This window comes from Condylura cristata, unplaced genomic scaffold, assembly GCF_000260355.1.
Source record: "Condylura cristata isolate star-nosed mole 26May11 unplaced genomic scaffold, ConCri1.0 scaffold00008, whole genome shotgun sequence".
Lineage (NCBI taxonomy): Eukaryota > Metazoa > Chordata > Mammalia > Eulipotyphla > Talpidae > Condylura > Condylura cristata.
The window spans coordinates 8,615,116-8,633,130 of NW_004567109.1; the positions used below are offsets into that span (position 1 = coordinate 8,615,116).

Genomic DNA, 18,015 nt, shown 5'->3' on the forward strand with positions numbered 1-18,015 from the left:
GCCAGTTCCACACAATAAACATGTCTATATTACAAAAAGAAATTCCTCCTTCTGTCCATACTGCCTCACTCAGGAAGCCAGTGTGGCTGCCCCAGGCCGGCCCTCTCCGCCTCATCCATCCCCATCCCTCAGATATGAGAAATAGTAGTTCACAAACGAAGATGTTTCAACCCTTAGAGCTTGAACTCCTGGACTTCAGTCTGACCCGCCTGGCAGATTCTCTCCTGAGGAATGTGCTCACAGTCACCCCCTGAACAGTGGCTCCCACTTTTGCCCATACATAGAAAGTGACCCGAGGAGGCTGTGATGCAATCTGGGCCGGGCAGTCTTCCCAGCTGGGCCAACACCCCTGCCCCAAACCAGAGGCCGGAGCAGGGTGGGGTCCACTCCACCCCGCCCGCTGCCCGCTGCCCGCTGCCCGCTGGGGCCCAGCTGGAGCTCACCTCTTGCTGGGCAGGGACACACCCTCGGGGAGGAGTCTGGGGGGGGGCGGTGCAGCAGCCTAGGCTGGCCCAGAACGACCTCGACCTCAGTTTTCTCAAGTCTGCTGCTCCAGGAACCGACATGGCCCAGGAGTGTTCTGCCGGGGCCCTGGAGCTCCAGCAAGTCCAGCGGCTGCTGCTCTCCTGCCAGGAGGCCAAGAAGGCGGCCTACTGCCCCTACAGTCACTTCCCCGTGGGGGCCGCCCTCCTCACGCAGGACGGGAAGATCTTCTCTGGTAAGGGTCGGTACTGGTACCGGGGCTCCCTCCCAAGTCGGCGGGGCAGGGCTGGGCAAGGAAGGTGGGAGCCAGCTTCCGCTCCTGGCTGGGCTCCCCTGGAAATCGACCAGGTACCCCCTCTCTCCCAGAGTCTCTACCCTCCCAGACTGTGGGGCAAAGGTGTGTTCACAAGTAGGCACTTAGAATTTGGGGTGGCCTGGGAGCTGGAGGTGCTGGAGGGAGTTGGAAGGCAAAGCCACAAGTCCAGAGTGTCCGCAGCCCGGGAGAGACAGGGGTCAGTACTCTGTGCTGCTCCCCTGAGCTCCCGCCACCCCCACTGCCTCAGGGGTGCTCACGCCACCCACTGGCCTGCGCCTTATACCTATTTTCAGTGAAGAAACCAAGACACAGAGGTGACATGACTTGTTCAAGGACACACAAGGTGCTGGTGGTGGACCAGGCCTGGGGTCCCCAAGCCCCATTCCTGTGGGGGGAGGGCTGGGAAGAAAGGAGGACCCCAGGTTGGCGTCTGCATCCAGCAGTTGCCAGATGCAGCCTTGCAGGGAAACAGAAACTGATTGGCAGGGCCAGCTGTTGACGCCTGGGGAGGGGCGGGCTGGCACCTCACTCTACACCGGTCTGCTCCCAAGCTCCGTGACTTTGGTTTGTATGTACAGACAAGTTCACCTGATCAAAAGCTGAAATTTGTTTTTGCTAAGCCTAGAACGTTCTCTCTGTGAGCCAGGGGGAAGATGATGTAGGGTGGGGAAGTCGCGGATGCCAGCTGGCGCAGAATCCTAGGGATCCCCTTCCCGCTGCGTGGGGCAGCTGCTGAAGGCTCAGAAGTTCCGCCCTGGCCATCAGCTCTCCCAGCGGCTCCAGGGCCGAGTTCTCCGCCAGCTTCATGTCGCCTCTTGTCTTTTGAGGCTTAGTATACATTCACCAGTGTGTCACACATCTACAAGCAGGAGGAGTAACCTTGATGACGAGCTTGGTGTGAAAGGGACGTGACTAATATCCGCGCAACCCTGTCACCCCACTTCGCAGAGAGGAGAGTTGAGGTTCCAAGAGGTTTAGTGCCCAGGATCACAGAGCTGGGAATCAAACCCAGAATTCCCTGGACTCCCAAGTCTGCTGGCCAGCGGGCAGTAAAGAACCCCTGAGTGTCTCATGGAAGCGCAGGCCTGGCCTGGTCACTCAGATGATTATTAAACATTAACCCCACTGGCCAACTGGCCCCTGCTTCTGCCCGGGGCCTCCACATCAGTTCCAGAAGTGTAGTGAGAGGGCCCCCCCCCTCCTGACAGTGATTTAGTCATTCAGCAAGTATTTGCTGAGCACCCATTGTATGCAAAGGCAGAGAGGCGTCCCTGCCAGCCAGCTTCTGAAGCCCAGGCCCTCCACCCTCAGTGATTGTGGGGCCTCCACCCTCAGTGATTGTGGAAGGGGTCGCAAGGAACTAACTGATGAAAGTGTGGCCCTTTTCAGTTGCTTGGGAGGATCTGGTGTCAGCAGATACAGTCCTATGGCGGTATTTAGGGGACCCAGTGGAATGGGGTGAATTGAAGGCTCTGGGGCGGTGCTGCTGTTTATCTGCTGTGTAGCCCTGCATCCCTCTCCTGCCCTGCTGAGTCTCGGGGTGTACTTCCGCCAGTGGAGGCCCACTGCCCGGGGCGCCTACTGCCTGGGGCACCTACTGCCTGGGGCACCTGCTGCCCCGTGTCTGGGGTGCCTAGTCCCTGGGGTGCCTACTCCTCGCCACACTGACTGTGTCACATCCATCCTGGCTCAGGCTCCGTCTCCCCCTGGTGGGGAGGCTCTAGATGGTTCCAGTGTTTAGCGTGGTGTCAGACCCACAACAGGAACATCACACTGCTGCTACTAGTGGAGCAAGGAAGATGGGACAGCTGATTAGAGGCAGCTGAGGGAGGCTGTTTGCCAGCCAAGCAGAGGCGCTGAGATTTGCTGTGGCAGGAAGTAGAGAGCCAGGGAGTGTTATGAAGAAGAGTAGCATGGACATGGTGTGGGAGGACAGTTAGTCTGACAGAGACTCAGGGACAGCGGGTGCAGGAGGGAGGGTGAGTGGGCAGTGTCTGCCTTGCATGAGCTGTCCCGGTGCCAGCACCTCGCCCGGGCTGTTGCAGGGCCTGGACGCAAGGTCCCTGGAGGCCTGGATGAATGGCTCAGGCTGGGACAGCGCTGGTGGAATATAGAAGAGGCAACCTGAGCTTTGTGGGGTGGGGCTGGAGGGGGGCCCTAGGAGCTGCAGCTTTAGGAAGAAGGGAATGGTGTGGCTGGCTCTGGGTTTCCAGCCCGGTGGACCATGAGGCCCAGACAGGGGGAGGAGGATGAGGCAAAGCTGGATTGTTCTGGGGGCGTGGTGAGCCAGCAGCGAGGCAGCAGATTCAGGGGCTGGTGTCTTCCTGAGGCACTTAGTGAGGAGTGTCACCTCTCAGCCAGCAGCTGAGGGGCGGGTAAGAGCCACAGGCAGAGCCATTCATTGTAACGGGCAGGGAAGGATCCATGCTGGCGGCATCGGGAACTCAAATGCCCCACGCTCTTTTCCTTCAGGGTGCTGGTTTCCGTCTCAGCCTGCAGGTGTCATCTCCAGGCCTCAGGGGACGTGTGTCCAGTTAGCCTCTGGTTTATCTTACAACCTCCCACACAGGAAGATGGGAAGTTCAGGGCAGGCCCCCAGGGGCCACCTCCAGCACACAGGCAGCCCAGTTACTCTCCGGCGTGACCCGGGGGCCACCTCCAGCACACACGCAGCCCAGTTACTCTCCAGCGTGACGGCCAGCTGATTCGCGTGCTCCTCCCAGGGGACTGGGTGGATCTGTAACCACAGCGGGACTGTGGGGCTACCCAGAAGGCCAAACTAATAGCCAACACACCCACATTTTATGAACGCGATAACCGAGCCCAGCTGCACCTGATTCCGAAGGCCGTGCTCTCTTGCCCCACTTCCTGCAGGGTGGCTGTGCCAGAGGGCGGGGAGACTTGGCCTGAGGAGGGGGGCACACCCCGGGTGCCTTCCAGAATCCCTGGGTCTCCTTGTGGAGATGGAAAGGAAGGGGGTGTAAATGGCTTAAGGCGGGCCGGGAGGGTAAGGGGCTCTGATTAACTGGATGAACCCCATAGGGCTCTTGGCGGTGAGTTAGACCCCTCAAACTCAGGGACTGTTGAATGTAGTGGGCTGAGAGTGGGGCAGGCATTTGTACCCTCAGAGGCAGCTGTGTCCCAGCCAGTCCAGAACAGCAAGTCTGGCTGCAAGGACAGGCTTGCGGGCGTGGTCTCCTCCCAGTGTGTCTTCCCTCCCAGGTGGACGGCCACCAGGGTGGTTACGAACTAGCTGGTGATGGCTGTGGGGAGGGTGAGGAGCTGCAGGGAAACAAAGAGCTGCCGAGGTGGGAAGGAGTGGTGAGGACAGAGGGAGCAGCGGGCGGGCGGGCAGGCAGGTTTGAGGGGCCCAGGAGGACCAGGCAGGGCAGGAAGGGCCCAGCAGTGTGGAGTGGAGGGGAGATGAGTGGGGAGTCACGGAGGACACGTCCTGGCATCATGGCGGAGGGCGCCTGCCTCTAGCCCCTGCCTCCCAAACAGTGGTCTGCTGCTCCCTCACTTCTCCAGAGGGCATTGGACTTCCTGTGTACCCCAGGCATTTAGGGGGAAAGTCATTTTACTGGATCAGCTGTCATGAATTCCAGGAGGAACAAGCCAGGGACACGTAAGGACATCTGGTTAATCCCTAAATCGCACCTGTTCTGCTTTAATCCTTAAATCTGATCCATCTGGGGCCAGACGCGTGCTTGCCCCTCGGACGCCTCCCTGGACTTCCTTCACTGCTTTGTGGCCACCCCGCCCCCGCCCCAGCACCCCCAGGCCTCAAAGCAGGCTTCCCTGAGCCCATTTGCCCACCCAACCTGTTGCCTTTGGCCCCTCCCCCGCCATCTCCACTGGCACTGCCAAGTGGCTCATGGCAGAGATGATAGACCCTAAAGTCCCTAACTCTAAAGCTGCTAGAACATCCTTCACCCCTGAAACTGTAGCATAATTGCTCGAACCTGCGGCAGCAGTTCGGGGGTGGGGGGTGGGGCGGTGCTCACACGCCTGCGTCCAGCCTCCTGCTGGCTGAGGCCACTCCCTGAGGGTGCGGAGCTCTGTGCCCATCCCAGCGGGACCCCTCAGAGGCCCGTGGTGGACGGTGGGGGTGGGAGCCTGAACCCCTCTGAGTAAACTTCCTTCCTTGCTGGTGTCTTGATGACAGTCAACTTAAACACCAAACCACCTCAGAAGAGGGTGTCTGAATGCTGTAAGGAAAATGCTGAGGCCTCAGCATTTACCTTCTGTAAAATGGGGCATAATAGTATCTGCTTGCTGGAGCCGTCAACAGGATTAATGCCCTGGCACAGGTAAAGTTGTCCACAGAGTGCCTGGCACGTAATGAACAGCAAGGAGACATCCAAGAAAGCAGCTAATGGCGGCAGTTAGTAAGTGCAGTCCTATTCGGGCCCTTTTATATTCTTAAAGCTGTATTTATGTATGCATACACGAACTGGGGTACAGGCCAGAGGTGCAGGGGTGGTGACAGGATTCACCAGAGACAGAGTGGGGAGCAGAACAGGCAGACTGATGAAATACACTGCTGAGGGGAGCAGCGGGCGGGTCAGGAGAGGTCTGATGTGCCATGTGGGTCAGCTCCCTGGCCTGGGATCGAGCTCATGCTGCAGTGGCTGCTGATGGCTTCATAGTGCTGCGCTCTAAGCTGCCGCACCACCAGGGAGGGCCCTGATCCCTTCTTCTAATCATGGATTCTTGGCTTGGTGATACCCAGTCTATCTCATGCGGTTCAGAGTAAGTCATGGCAGCCCGGGCATAGAGATGGTTTGCCTGGGTGGCTGGTAGCCTGTTTTCTGGGCTTAAGCAGGCAAAACAAAATTGCCTGGTCTTTCAGGATCAGTGTCTCATCAAGGGCTTCCCCCCTCTTCTTCTTTAAAGCAAGGCTGGGGCATTGCACTTGACCATGCTGAAGGCCCCTTTGCATGCTCTGACGTGGGAGTATCCACTGGTAGTGACCAGGGCTCACTGCCTCAGTGTCCCCAGCTCTGGTGCTGTAATACACGGCATTGACAAAAGCCCTGTCCGGGGAGGTTGACACTGATGTGGGCTTTAAGTAACCAAGACATTTGTTCCAGGAAAGTGTTGGTGCCATGAGAAAAATGAAAACAGGATAAAACGGGAAGTGATAAAAAGAAGATGAAACCAAGAGGGTTGGAGGTGAGGGGAGGAGGAAGTGATTTGAGATCAAGTAATCAGGGCAGGCTTCTCTGAGGAGGTGACATTTGAGCAGATACCTGAGTAGGGCCAGTCATGTGCAGCTAGAAAGAGGAGTGTTCAGGCAGTAGGACCAGCCAGTGCAAAAGCCCTGTGGCAGGACTCTACATTGGGACCCTTGGGAACTTCTGGCAAGCCCATGGGCCCAGAGAGCAAAAGAATATGAAGTCCAAGATGTAGGTAGGTTGGCACCAGCTTTTGTAGGTCCTTCTAGTAATGGACAGGGTTTCAGAGTGCCTGAAGGACTGAGACAGGACCACTGACACACCCTGTCAAGAAGGAACAGAGACTGTCTCACAGCTCTACCACTGACGAAACTTTGTCTCGCAAGCAATTAATCGGGGCAGCTAACAGCTGTGTAATACTTACTCTGCGCCAGGCTTTCTGCTAATTGCTTTCCATGAGCTCAACTTGTTCTCACCTGTGAGGAAGGCCCTATCACTATCACTTGAACAAATGAGGACACTGAGCCTCAAGGAGGTTCAGTCCCTTGCCCAGATTCTCAGAACCCACAGGGCAAAGCTTTCCAGGGGAGGGCAGAACCTGCAGGCTTTTCACAAAGCTCTGTGGGTCTAAGAGGCCAACCTGGCCTCCAGGACTGATACCTGCAAGTCCCCAGACAAGGGCCTTCTGCGTTCTGGCAATTTGCTTCAACAGCACATCAGTGAAACTTAAGCTTTATGAATCCCATCTAATGAGGAAACTGCCTCTGAGTTGCAGCGGGGCTGGGAGCTTTGCTAGACAAGGCTGGCAGGAATCTTCCTCTGGGAGAGGCAGAATCTGGGAGAGGCAGTGAACACAGCCCAGTCAAAGACAGGAAATGCGTAACAGACTCTGGCCCCTGCAGTTACCTAACCGCTGGGTAAGAAGTGTGAAGATACCCACCCTGGTGAGTATCTTAAACGGCCCATTATGCTGCCCCTGCTCCCAGCCTGCGCTTTGAGATGGAGGCATTGATGAGCAAGGAGATTGGAAGGTCCCTGTGCAGAACCCCAGCCCAGTGGGTCAGTGTCTCCCCAAGCTTCAGGTCTCGTTGCCTTTCCTTCCCCCCACCTGGTACAGAGTGACAGCCCTCCTTGCACTGGCAAAGAGCAAGCCACTTCCTTGGCACACACAACAGAAAGTCACTCTGCTGGGCATATTGCCAGGCTCTCCTCTCTCCACAGGGTGCAACGTCGAAAATGCCTGCTACCCCTTGGGTATCTGTGCTGAGCGCACGGCTATCCAGAAGGCCGTCTCAGAAGGGTACAAAGACTTCCGGGCAATTGCTATCGCCAGGTGAGTGGGAAGCCAAGTGCCAGCCATATCTGTGTGTCTTCTCAGCCAACATCCACTACACACCTTTTATTCACGCATGTGCTTATTTTGTACATCCTGTGTGCCAGGCACTGGGCTGAATGTGGAAGATCAGGAGATACATAAGAAATGTGTCCTCAGAAAGCCACAGAGCAAGTAAATAACCAAGGCGTCTGGGTTGGCAAGGACAGGTGTGGGTTGGCCTAGCAACAGCAGAGTGCAACAGACACCCACAAGAAGCAACAGCAAGGTAGCACAGAGGCCTGAAGCTGGAGGGACCGCAGGTCACCCGGCATAAACTCCCTGACCTTTACCCCCGTTTCACAGTTGCAGAAACAGGCCCAGGGGGAAGGAGCTACAGGCATGGCCCGGGCAAAACGGGCCTCGGTCTCATGGCAGCTCCCAGCCCCCTGCAAGTGCTCTTCTCAAGCTGGTCCCCGAATCCAAGCTGACCCCTTCCCCTCCCAGCAGGAAACTGTGGCTCAAACAATCAGATTCCAGCCCAGGTTCTGGCCAAACAAGCACACTCACCAACTCTCTGTGTGCCCCAGTGTAATCCAAGTTCTCGCCTGCATACCCCCAGACGGATCTCAGTCGACCTGGACCTCGGCTCAGTGACTTTAGGATCCGAGCCTGTGAGCAGACCCTTTTCCTAACGCGGGCCCCACTTTGTCTCCCATTTAGTGGCGAATCGCTCTTGCGTAGTACTCTCACGCCGTCTGTGACAGAGAGCAACCTCAGCGAGTAAGCGACGCACAGGATAACATGGCAGACGTTTAACCCGCCAGAAAGCCTGCATGACTGGCCCAGGGTTGGTCTTTTGGCGTGTCTGGCCACAGGGAGAGTCGCAGGCACCCATGACAACTTGGGGAGAAGGCCCCAGTCTCCGAATACTCTCCCCTTGACTGAAGTCTGTCCTGGTCTCCCTCTGGCTTTGGGAGGGATAAATGATTTCATGCTGGGAACATTTTGTGCAGATGAGCAGAGATCAGAATGTGAATTGCTCTTAAAAAAAAAAAAAGTAAAGGGAGTATTCAATTTAAGAGCTGATCCACGAAAATAATGACATTCCAGGGGGAAAGAGGCCAAAGTCAACACGAGGGTAATGGCATGGTGGCCTCGCTCTGTTTAGTACACCCCGAAGGACAGGCTCTTCCTCTTGGTCATTATCGGATGACTGGGTATGACTGGTGATAATTAGCAAACGGGCTTATTATTTACACAAAACCTGCATTTTTCCAGCACCCAAATGCTCCTCTCTGGGTATTCAGCCTGCGCCAGCATCCCAAGCCAGACTGTCATTACTGCACTAATGATTTGTTAAACTGAGAGCATGGATTTAGCAGATGGAGGGGAAACGCCAGCTCCCTTGTTAACACCGATAGGTGTGAACAGCCAAGAGAGCCCCTTCGAGATGGGAAAGATGAGGGATGCAAAGCACACATCGAATCTGGTAATAGGGACAGAAGCTCGTCCCCTTGCGGCCCCCGTCGTCGTCACCACCAAAGTCAAAAGATTTCCAGGCTGTTGAGTCTGATAATTGACTTTAGGGTGACCAAGGTCAGCACAAACCACAGGGAACTGTCACTGCTCAGAACAAGGGGACAGCCGATGCTCCCAGCATCACTCCGGGGTACATCTTCTTCCAAGCACTCAGTTCTCCCTATTGACAGAAATGTAGAGTCATGGTTAAAAGTCCAGGCTCCCGGGCTCATGAGACCTTTTTCAAATCCTGCTCTGCTACTGACCTTGGACACGTTGCTGCAATGATCTGGGCCTGGCCTTTTCACCTGTAAAGTGGAGGACAGTGACAGTGACCCATCGGGCTGTCGTGGGAACTCAGGAAATGATTTGTGTAAAGCTCCTGGCAGAGAGCATGCTGTAAATCAAAGCTCTTGTTTTCAGGTTCTCATTACGCAATCACTGCAAAGCTACCCACAACAGAGCTCGCAGATGTGTGTCTGACCCTGGCTCTGTGACCTTGGGAGGGTCACTTCCCTTTCATGAGCATGTGGGCAAGATGCAGTGCATAAAGCCCTTGCCTTCTAGGGTGGCAAGGGGACAGCCGCCGATAGGCGTGAGCCCCTCTGCTAGCTGAGTGACAGCCACGGTCATCAGGCTGACTTTGGGCTCGCAGAGCTGCCTGCATGCACCAGCTGAATCGGCTTCCCAGGGGGATGCATGTTCTTGCACACCCTTGGAAACCCCAGTGCAGCTCGGGCTTGGCCAGGGGCCGCCCACGTGGCCATGTGTGTCACAGGTTGGGAAGGGAGGTGGTGAGCATGGCAGGGACTGCTTCATAGAGGAAAGGAGGCGGCGTCACACAGCACGCCTCGCCCGGGGCCTGACCACATGCTGCCAGCGTCGTATATCTTCCGCACACAGCTTCTCTCCCTTCCCGAACAGTAGGGTGAAGGGGGAAGTCAGGGATTCTCTGGCGGGTCTTGGCTGTTCCTTCAAGCTATTCATGAGGGCGTGAGGAAGGGACTAAAAGAGAACAGAGTCCAGCTTCCAGAGAGCTCACAAGAGGCCGGCTGCCACGCCGGTCCCCTACTCATCGTAAGAGTTCATTTGGCCCACTCTCTGGGGTCCCACCGGCTTTGGTTCTGAAGCTGGAGTGTGCTCAGGCTCCACCTTTTCATGGGCCAGAACCTACACAATGGAGTTATCATGAGGATCAAATACACCAGCCATCACTTGCTCTCGTTCCTCTGCTTATTCAGTTCATAGCATTTCTCTATTTCCACTCGATACACGGTAGGCTGGCTGGTTGGTCGACTGGCTGGCTGGCTAACCCACTCCCCTGACCAGACAGAAACTTCTGAGTGCAATGAATTTTGTCTTTTGTTCACTGCCATTTCCCCAGCACTGATGGTGCCTGCCAGTGAGGCATTATCACCTAGCTGGTGTCCCGTACGATCTGTTCATGAAAATGAGACAGTGCATATAAAGTGTTTTGCAGGATATCTGTGCACACATCCATGTAAGTATTGTTAATATGTAATCAAATAAGTTATTGATAAAATTATGCATAAAAGCACATAGTATATAATACAACTATAAATGATAAGATTCTAAAATTATGACAGTTTATAGATATAAAGGAATTTAGGTTTAAGCCGTTAATCATCAGGCTGTAATTCATACAGCAATAACCATCTCGGTATACAGCATTCCAAAGTTTACATAGCACTTAGGTGCTCTTATTGTGCCTTAGGGCATGTTATTGTCCTGCATTCCTACAACGTAGATGACATTATTGTGCACATTTTATAGGCAAAGCAATGAGCCTCGCATGGGTGAAAATGACCCGGTCAAAGTCACACCTAATTAGCAAGAAGAGGAACTGATGAAGAAGCAAATTTTAAATCCCACCTTCTCCCAGCCTTATCACAGGGCAAGAGCGGTGGCCGCTGGCTAAACTTCAAATGCTCCAGTAGGCTTCCAGTCTCCTACAGTTAAATCTATAAATCTGTATCTTTTTTTTTCTTTTAAGATTTATTTATTTATGCATAAAGAGCCGGGGTACAGGCAGAGGTGGGGAGGTGAGAGGACCCACCAGAGACAGAGTGGGGAGCAGAACAGGCAGACTGACTGAAACACACTGCTGAGGGGAGCAGCAGGTGAGACAGGAGAGGTCTGCAGCACTGTTTGGGTCAGCTCCCTGGCTGGGCATGGGATTTGTGCTGCAGTGCTGCAGATAGCCTCATAGTGAAGAGAACCCCTGTGCCACCAAGGAGGCCCCCTAGATCTATCTTTAAGCATCATCCTTTATCCTGCTCAAAACTGACGGGTGGCCTCTAGGCCCCTACATCCTCAGACGTGATCTCTTGACTGTGAACTCCTCATCTCCAGACCTTCTTGAATGCAAGAAGCCCATTTTTCTCTGACTCACACACCTTATTCTTTCACGCCTCAGGGCCTTTGCACATACTATTTCCTGCTAATCTATAAACTCAGGGCTTCTGAAGAACACCTGTTCCTTGTTTGCACCGAGCCTCTTTCCTTGCAGGTAGAGTGGTCATTCTGACACTCAGATTGTCCTCAGAATTAAAGAGTGGCGGCCACGTGCCTGGAATAGGTCTTGGTGCCCGGTGGTCCTCAGTAACAGTGACCTGTACGCCTCCTCCAGGGACCGGGTCAAATGCCATAACACATTTTCTCTCCACAGATAGGGATTGTTCTTCTCTTACTGTGTGCTCTTACTGCATTTTGTCTACAATGATAACTCACCTGCTTGTTTATGTCACCCACTGGGTTGAGTGATCTCTGAAGGCCAGAGACAAATTCTCCTTAACTTTTGTGTTCCTGGGTGTGGGCTAAGCACTCACCCCCTCATTGCTCATTGGCTGCTCTAACACAAACAACGTTCTTGCCTGTGGTTTGGCCTCTTGGGAGCATGGAGAGCCACCAGGCATCTTTCCCTCAGCCTCTAGGACATGGTGTGTCCGTGAGCCGGGAACTGCCTGATGGGGTTTGGCTTCATCTGGGGCGGGGTAGGACGCAGGTCTGAATCTTGGCAATTGTCCTCAGACCTCTGGAGACTAATCCATATTTGATTCTGTTTCCCCAGTGACATGCAAGATGATTTTATCTCACCGTGTGGTGCCTGCAGGCAAGTCATGAGAGAGGTAAGCAGATTCTCTTCCTTGCTCTGGAGTACAGACAGGAGGCCTCCCTGCTTTCTCAAGCTGTGGGAGCAACGCTGGGCTGCTGGCCAGGAGACACAGCTACTGTCCTGTTTGCCCGGTGGGCCAGTTTCTGAGTGTCCATGAATCACTGGAAATTATTCATAAGTTCAACAAATAGTTACTGAGTGTTTGTGCTGGGCACTGAGCTAGTTCTGGGAGGCAACAGGGAAAAGACAGACCAGCTCCTGCCCTCACAGAGTTTACAGTCTAGTGCAGGAGACTGACAGTAAATGAAGAGTAAAATAAATAAACAGTATCATTTCTGAGATGAGGGGTTCAGAGAAAAAAAAACCATAAAAAAGGAATTGGAATGACAGAAAGCGCTGCAGATGATACTCTAGGTCAGGCTCAGGGTCAGCAAATACGATCCATGGCGAATCCAGCTGCTGCTTGTTCTTGCAAATAGAGTTTTATTGACTCATGCCCATTGGTTCAAAGTTTGTCTATAGCAGATGTTGTTACAGGCAGGGAGAGAGGCACCATTGAACCCCCAAACCTGCCTGCTCTAAATAGGTTCTGCCATCCGCCGCATCAAGACAAGACATGAGACCTTTAGTGGAAAGGAAATTTAATACAATGAGTGTGTAATACAGCAAGCAGAATGAATATAGTTTCTAAATCAAACACCTGAAGTTATCCGTCCCCTCGTGGGTAAAAGTCCACCCAAAAGGGACTGGCCCGGAGCAAGGCCTGAAAGCTGCCACAAGACTAAAGCACCTTCTGGCCGGGACACACGGGAAAGGGTCAGAAATGGCCAGACAAGTCTGGGAGGGAAGAGCACAATCGAAATCAAGATACACGCGACCACAGTCACCTCCCCGTGGGCCTCTTACCCACGTCTGTGTCACCCAGTCCTGGGCCAAGAAATAAGCACAGTTTCTTCACATGTCTCTGCTCCCTGTGCCTCCTTCCTGCTTCCTTCTGGCTTCTATCCTGCTTCCTTCTTCCTCAGATTCCTCTCTAGATTCTTCTCCTCCTGCTCAGCTCCACCCTCCTTTTGGGTGAGGCAGGGAACTGGAACCTCCCCTTTTCCAGGGGAACCCCCCGTTACACGTTGACCCCCTGCAACAGCAGAAGTTAGCCCTATGACAGAAACCACATGGCCTACAGAGCTTAAAATATTTACTATCTGGCCCTTTGCAGGAAAAAAAAAAATGAGCCAAACCCTGCTTTAGATGGCCAGGAAGAGGCTGACTGAAGATGCCATTTGGCAGAGATAGAAGTAATGAGAAAAGATGAGACAGCCAATAGCGGGGGCCATTCCCGACAGAGCCGCCAGCTAGTTTAACGTCCATACCCTTGCTGAGTTTGATAAATAAGGGGCTAAAGCACTGTGAGTAGACAGCAAAGGGGACAGGACTTGAAGACAAAGGGGCCAGATCACAAAAGGCCTTGTAGGTCATGGGGTGGAGGGTATATTTTATTCCAAGAACAGAACAGAGAGAACTGACTTGTACACTTAAAATGACTATAAAGTGGTAAAGTTTATGTAATATCAATGTTACGCTGTGTATATTTACCACATTATAAACAAAGTTGAGAAGAAGAATTCAGAAAAGCCATTGGACAGCTGTAAGGAGGGACTTGAGGGACTCGATGTACTTTTTGTACAGATCTCCTGCTGGAAGGCTTCAATTTCTTCAACTCTGAAAACAAAGGGGGAGTTTTTTGATGTTTATATGTACGTTTGGGGGTGTCAGCAGCTTCTGTGGACTCAGAGACCTGTGTCCTCAGATCCCCAAACTCCTAAAGCCCCCCACTTAGAAGATCCCTTGAGCCCTGATGTGACGTCATCCTCCGCTCTAGATGCAAGGCTCCTGTCACCCCACCCCGCCAGGCAGGGGAGCATCTGTCATCACCCCTCCCCACCGGGGCACGTGACCTGCCCAGGGATACAAGGCCCATCGGTGGCGAGCTGGCTGCGTGGCCACGCTGCTCCCCGTGGCCTGTGCCTCGCAGTCCTGTACGTGCAACAAATTCAAGGTTGCAGACAAGACATGTTGGGATGCTCTGCTGCTTGGGACCTGCTCGTTCCATTGGGGGCGGGACTTGCTTTCTGAGTTGTCTCATTCTGGGAGGAGAAAGAGCTGTTTGGATCCTGCATGTGAGCCCTGGGTTTTCCCAGCATCTGTCACACACGCCAGCGTCCCCGTTCTTGTTGCCAGCACCGCAGACCAGACACGGTGCACAGAGCTCATCTCCCAAACCCAGAGGAGAAATGCCTCTTGAAGGCACCGGATGACGGTGTGGACACCATCTCGCCTTGTGCGACGCCTGGCACACCCAAAGCCATATAAGGAAACCACCCCAGACACCAGCTCCCTGGCTCCCAGGCCCTGACTCGGTCTAATTGCTCACTGTTGTTTTCTGCACACAGAATAGATGTTGGCAAACAAGAAAAGGCAACTGAAAAAGCTGAAGGAGGCAGAAGCAGAACTGAAACCAAAATGCAAATACCAGGAGATGTGGAGGCGCCTGCTATGCGCTCACCCATTCCTTCAGCCGGGCCTGCCAAGCAGAGGCATTTTCCTTAAACATTAGTTCTCAAAAAGCCGGGTGATAAGGGGGTGATTCGGACAGCAGTGTGGGAGAAAGCAGGCTGCCCCTGGCACCCCTGATGGTTGCTAGAGCCTGAGTGTCTGAGCTGCGCCTGGCACAATGTTTGAGGCCCCCCCAGCCCCAGTCTAATCCCCGAACACCCAGCCAGGTAGAGCCTGGGTCAGGTGACTGACCCCAAGACCTGTCGTTCAACTTGCCTTCCTGCCTAGTATATTCTTCTGTTTCTAAAACCGCTTCACAGGTGAAGACACCCCTGAGAGTTTAGTCCCCAAGTCATATGACAAGAAGTGGTGGGCACAACGGGTTAAAGCGCAGCACTATGAAGCTGTCCCAGCCCCTGCAGCATGAGTTCGATCCCCGGCCAGGGAGGTGACCTACACAGCGAGGCAGAGCTCTCCTGTCTCATGGGCTGTTCCCTCAACAGCGTATTTCAGTCAATCGGCCTGTTCTGCTCCCCACTCTGTCTCTGGTGAATCCTCTCATCCACTTGCACCTCTGGCTTGTCCCCCAGTTCTTGTATGCATAAATAAATAAATCCTTAAAAATAAAAAAAGAAGCAATAGCTCCTGATATGTGAGAGAAAGACAGGAAGACAGGTTGGTACTGAAATTCTGCCTGGCTGACTTTACCTTGCTAAGCCTCAGTTTCTTCATCTGAAACACGAGTAATGATAGCACTTTCCTTAAAGGGTAGAGGTGAGGTCACGCGTGAGCAGAAGCTAGAGGGTGCTGAGGCCAGAGAGCGACTTCTCTGGCTGTGAGCATACAGAGGTGCTTATGGAAGCCGATGTCAGCCACGGTCTGTCACAGCGAGAGGACTTCTGCCCCGGGATCCCGTGTCTGATAACGGCCTGGGTCCTGAGTGCGTCATCACAGCACACCAGGCCCGGTGCTAATGGCTCCCTCTGCCTGGCTGCTCCCCAAGCTCCTTGCGCCAGGCTAGTCCTCCCCGTTTTGCAGAAGAGAAAGCAGAGGCTTGGAGAGGCCCTTAGACAGGCGGAGCCAGCCTCGAGCCCCTGCCACGGCCTCCCTCATGCTGGCTTTCCTCTTTTCCAGTTTGGCTGTACCTGGACTGTCTACATGACAAAGCCGGACGGCACGTACCTGAGGAAGACAGTCCAGGAGTTACTGCCGCTCTCCTTTGGGCCGGAGAACCTGCAGAAGACCCCGTGACGGCCAGAGAACACCCAATGGGGGGGGCAGCCTGGGTCCCCACCTGTATTCGCAGAGAGAGCCGCCAGGGGCGTCATGAAGATGTCACCGCCCGGGGGACGCCTGCCGAATGGACCCCTGCCTCTCTGCGAGGCCGAGAGGACTTCCCCAGATTATACTCAAACCCCGACTCGCCTTCTGAAGTGCTGAAGGTCCCACTCCAGCCTGGGCCAGAGCGCCTCTCCCAGCTCCCCTTGTCCTCCTGGGATAAGAGCAACACCCCTTGGTCCTTCCAGTCCTCTTTAAAATTCCAGCTGAGCCTGTACTGCTTCCCCTTCAGGCTTCCCAGGTTCCCGCCCTGTTCTGAGTGTCTTTGCTAATTATAAACATCACAGAACATCCTGGCTCGGGTGCGTGTTTTGCCATGTCTCGCTCGATTGTTCACAGCTCCTGGGTGATTTGTCTTCATAGGAAGATCTGGATTTTCTGCTAGGAGACGCAGTGGGCGCTTTGATGCTGTGAACCCCTGAGAGCCAAGTTTTCAGGCTCCTCTTCCCTTTTGTTCTCTGAAGAAGAGACCACACTGTGCTGGGCTAACTGCCAGTGGCCGTTTCTAGAATCTCTGATGGACGGACTCAGCTCCCTCGAGTCCTGGACACCGCCCTCCATGCAGCGTCTGAGATGCCAAGTGTCAGTGGGGAGGCCTGAATTCATCTAGACAGCGTAAGAGAGGTTTCTCTGAGGACCTAGTACGCATCAAACTTCCACACGGACTAATTTTTTTTTTTCACACAGACTATTTTTAACGCGAAGTGCTCAGCAGCCCCGTGAAGTAGGTGCTCCCTCCGAGAGGAAGGAGCTGGACTCCGGAGAGGTTGAGTGAGTCACTTGCTCTAGCACCACAGCAAAGTTCAGGCCATAATCCCCCTGCTATAACTCCCACTGTGGTCTAGAAACAGCTTATCCTCGGGAGGTTCACGTCCATGAACCCATTTACTCCTCACTTACCAAGCTCAAGCTCTACTGCTCTCACTTTACCAGTGAGAACATCATAGCTCAGAGAGGTTAAGTCACTTGCCTAAAACCACACAGCTAATCTGTGGCAGAGCAGGAATCTGTCCCATCCCGAGAGTGTTTCTCCATTTTCCCATAGCTGGTATCTAGGTGCCTTGGTTTACTGAATATCTACAAATACTGCAGAGAGAATGATACATAAGAAGCAGTCTCTGCCCTTGAGAAGCCCACAGCTGACAGTGAGAGAGAGCTGTAAACAACTTGCATGCACAGAAATGCACACTGTGATCCAGGCAAGAACCAAGTGCAGGGTGGGTGTGGTGGGGTCCTGTGGCCTCCGCCAGTCTCTCTCTCAGACACAGGGAAATGACCGCTGAATAAGGGCAAGAGCCAGGCTGGCCTATAAAAAGGGTTGACAGTGTCTCCCCACCCAGGGGCTGGCCTAGGGGTCAGCCTCGGACTGGGGAAAGAATAGCACTGGGGGTTCCCCTTTCCAAGGCCTGTTAGCATCTAGGGGCACAGGAAGCAGACAGGTGAGCCCCTCCCTGCGTCATGGCCCCTTGGCTGAGAGCCGACAGTCAGCCAGTGCAGCCTCTAGGAAGTCGCGTCTGCACCACGCCACACCACATCGGGAACAGGAAAGTAATTCCAACATTGCCGTGAGACACAAAACTCCATTCTGCCTTTCTCTGGAACTGGCCGGTGGGCTCCAGCAGTCTACAGGGGCTAAGCAGAGGAGCTATTTCCAAATTCCACTCAAGTATCATGATCTTCTGAAGAGTCTCCTCAGAGGGATGTCACGAATGTTCAGTTCAGTGAAAAGTCTATTTGGTGGGAATATAGACATGACTTTTCTTTGCACATAGCTATATTCTTTTTGATTTCCAAACTTTTTTTAATTTAACAAGGAAAGTAAATGTTATAGCACACTGGTCCAGAGATTGAGCTCTGCAGTTGGACAGCCTCCAGGCTGTGGCTGCGGGAAAGTTATTTCATTACTCTGAGATTCAATTTCCTCATCTGTAAAATGAGGGTGATCGCTTCCACCCTACAGAATCGTTGTGCTGACTAAATATGCATGATTAGGGGCCCAGTGCTGGGCACTCAGTAAGTTCCTATTACAGGTCAGCTGTTGCTTTTTTTAAGGGTGGCAAAGGGGGTCCCTTGAAAATGGATTTGGTTTGTGCAAACAGGCCACAGCCATTTACAGTCAATGTGTTCATCCATATAACAGTTGTTTATTGGTCATCTATTATATTCTAGGGAAGCCAGA

At 53.6% G+C, this 18,015-nt stretch overlaps 1 protein-coding gene across 1 annotated transcript; it reads left to right on the forward strand.

Moving 5' to 3' along the window:
- Positions 1-491: 491 nt before the first annotated feature.
- On the forward strand, positions 492-16,183 carry CDA (cytidine deaminase). The gene is made up of 4 exons (XM_004679366.2): positions 492-718; positions 7,198-7,309; positions 11,901-11,958; positions 15,633-16,183. Exons 1-4 carry the CDS (start codon positions 565-567, stop codon positions 15,747-15,749), a joined length of 441 nt encoding a protein of 146 aa, XP_004679423.1. The 5' UTR covers positions 492-564; the 3' UTR covers positions 15,750-16,183.
- Positions 16,184-18,015: the final 1,832 nt, after the last annotated feature.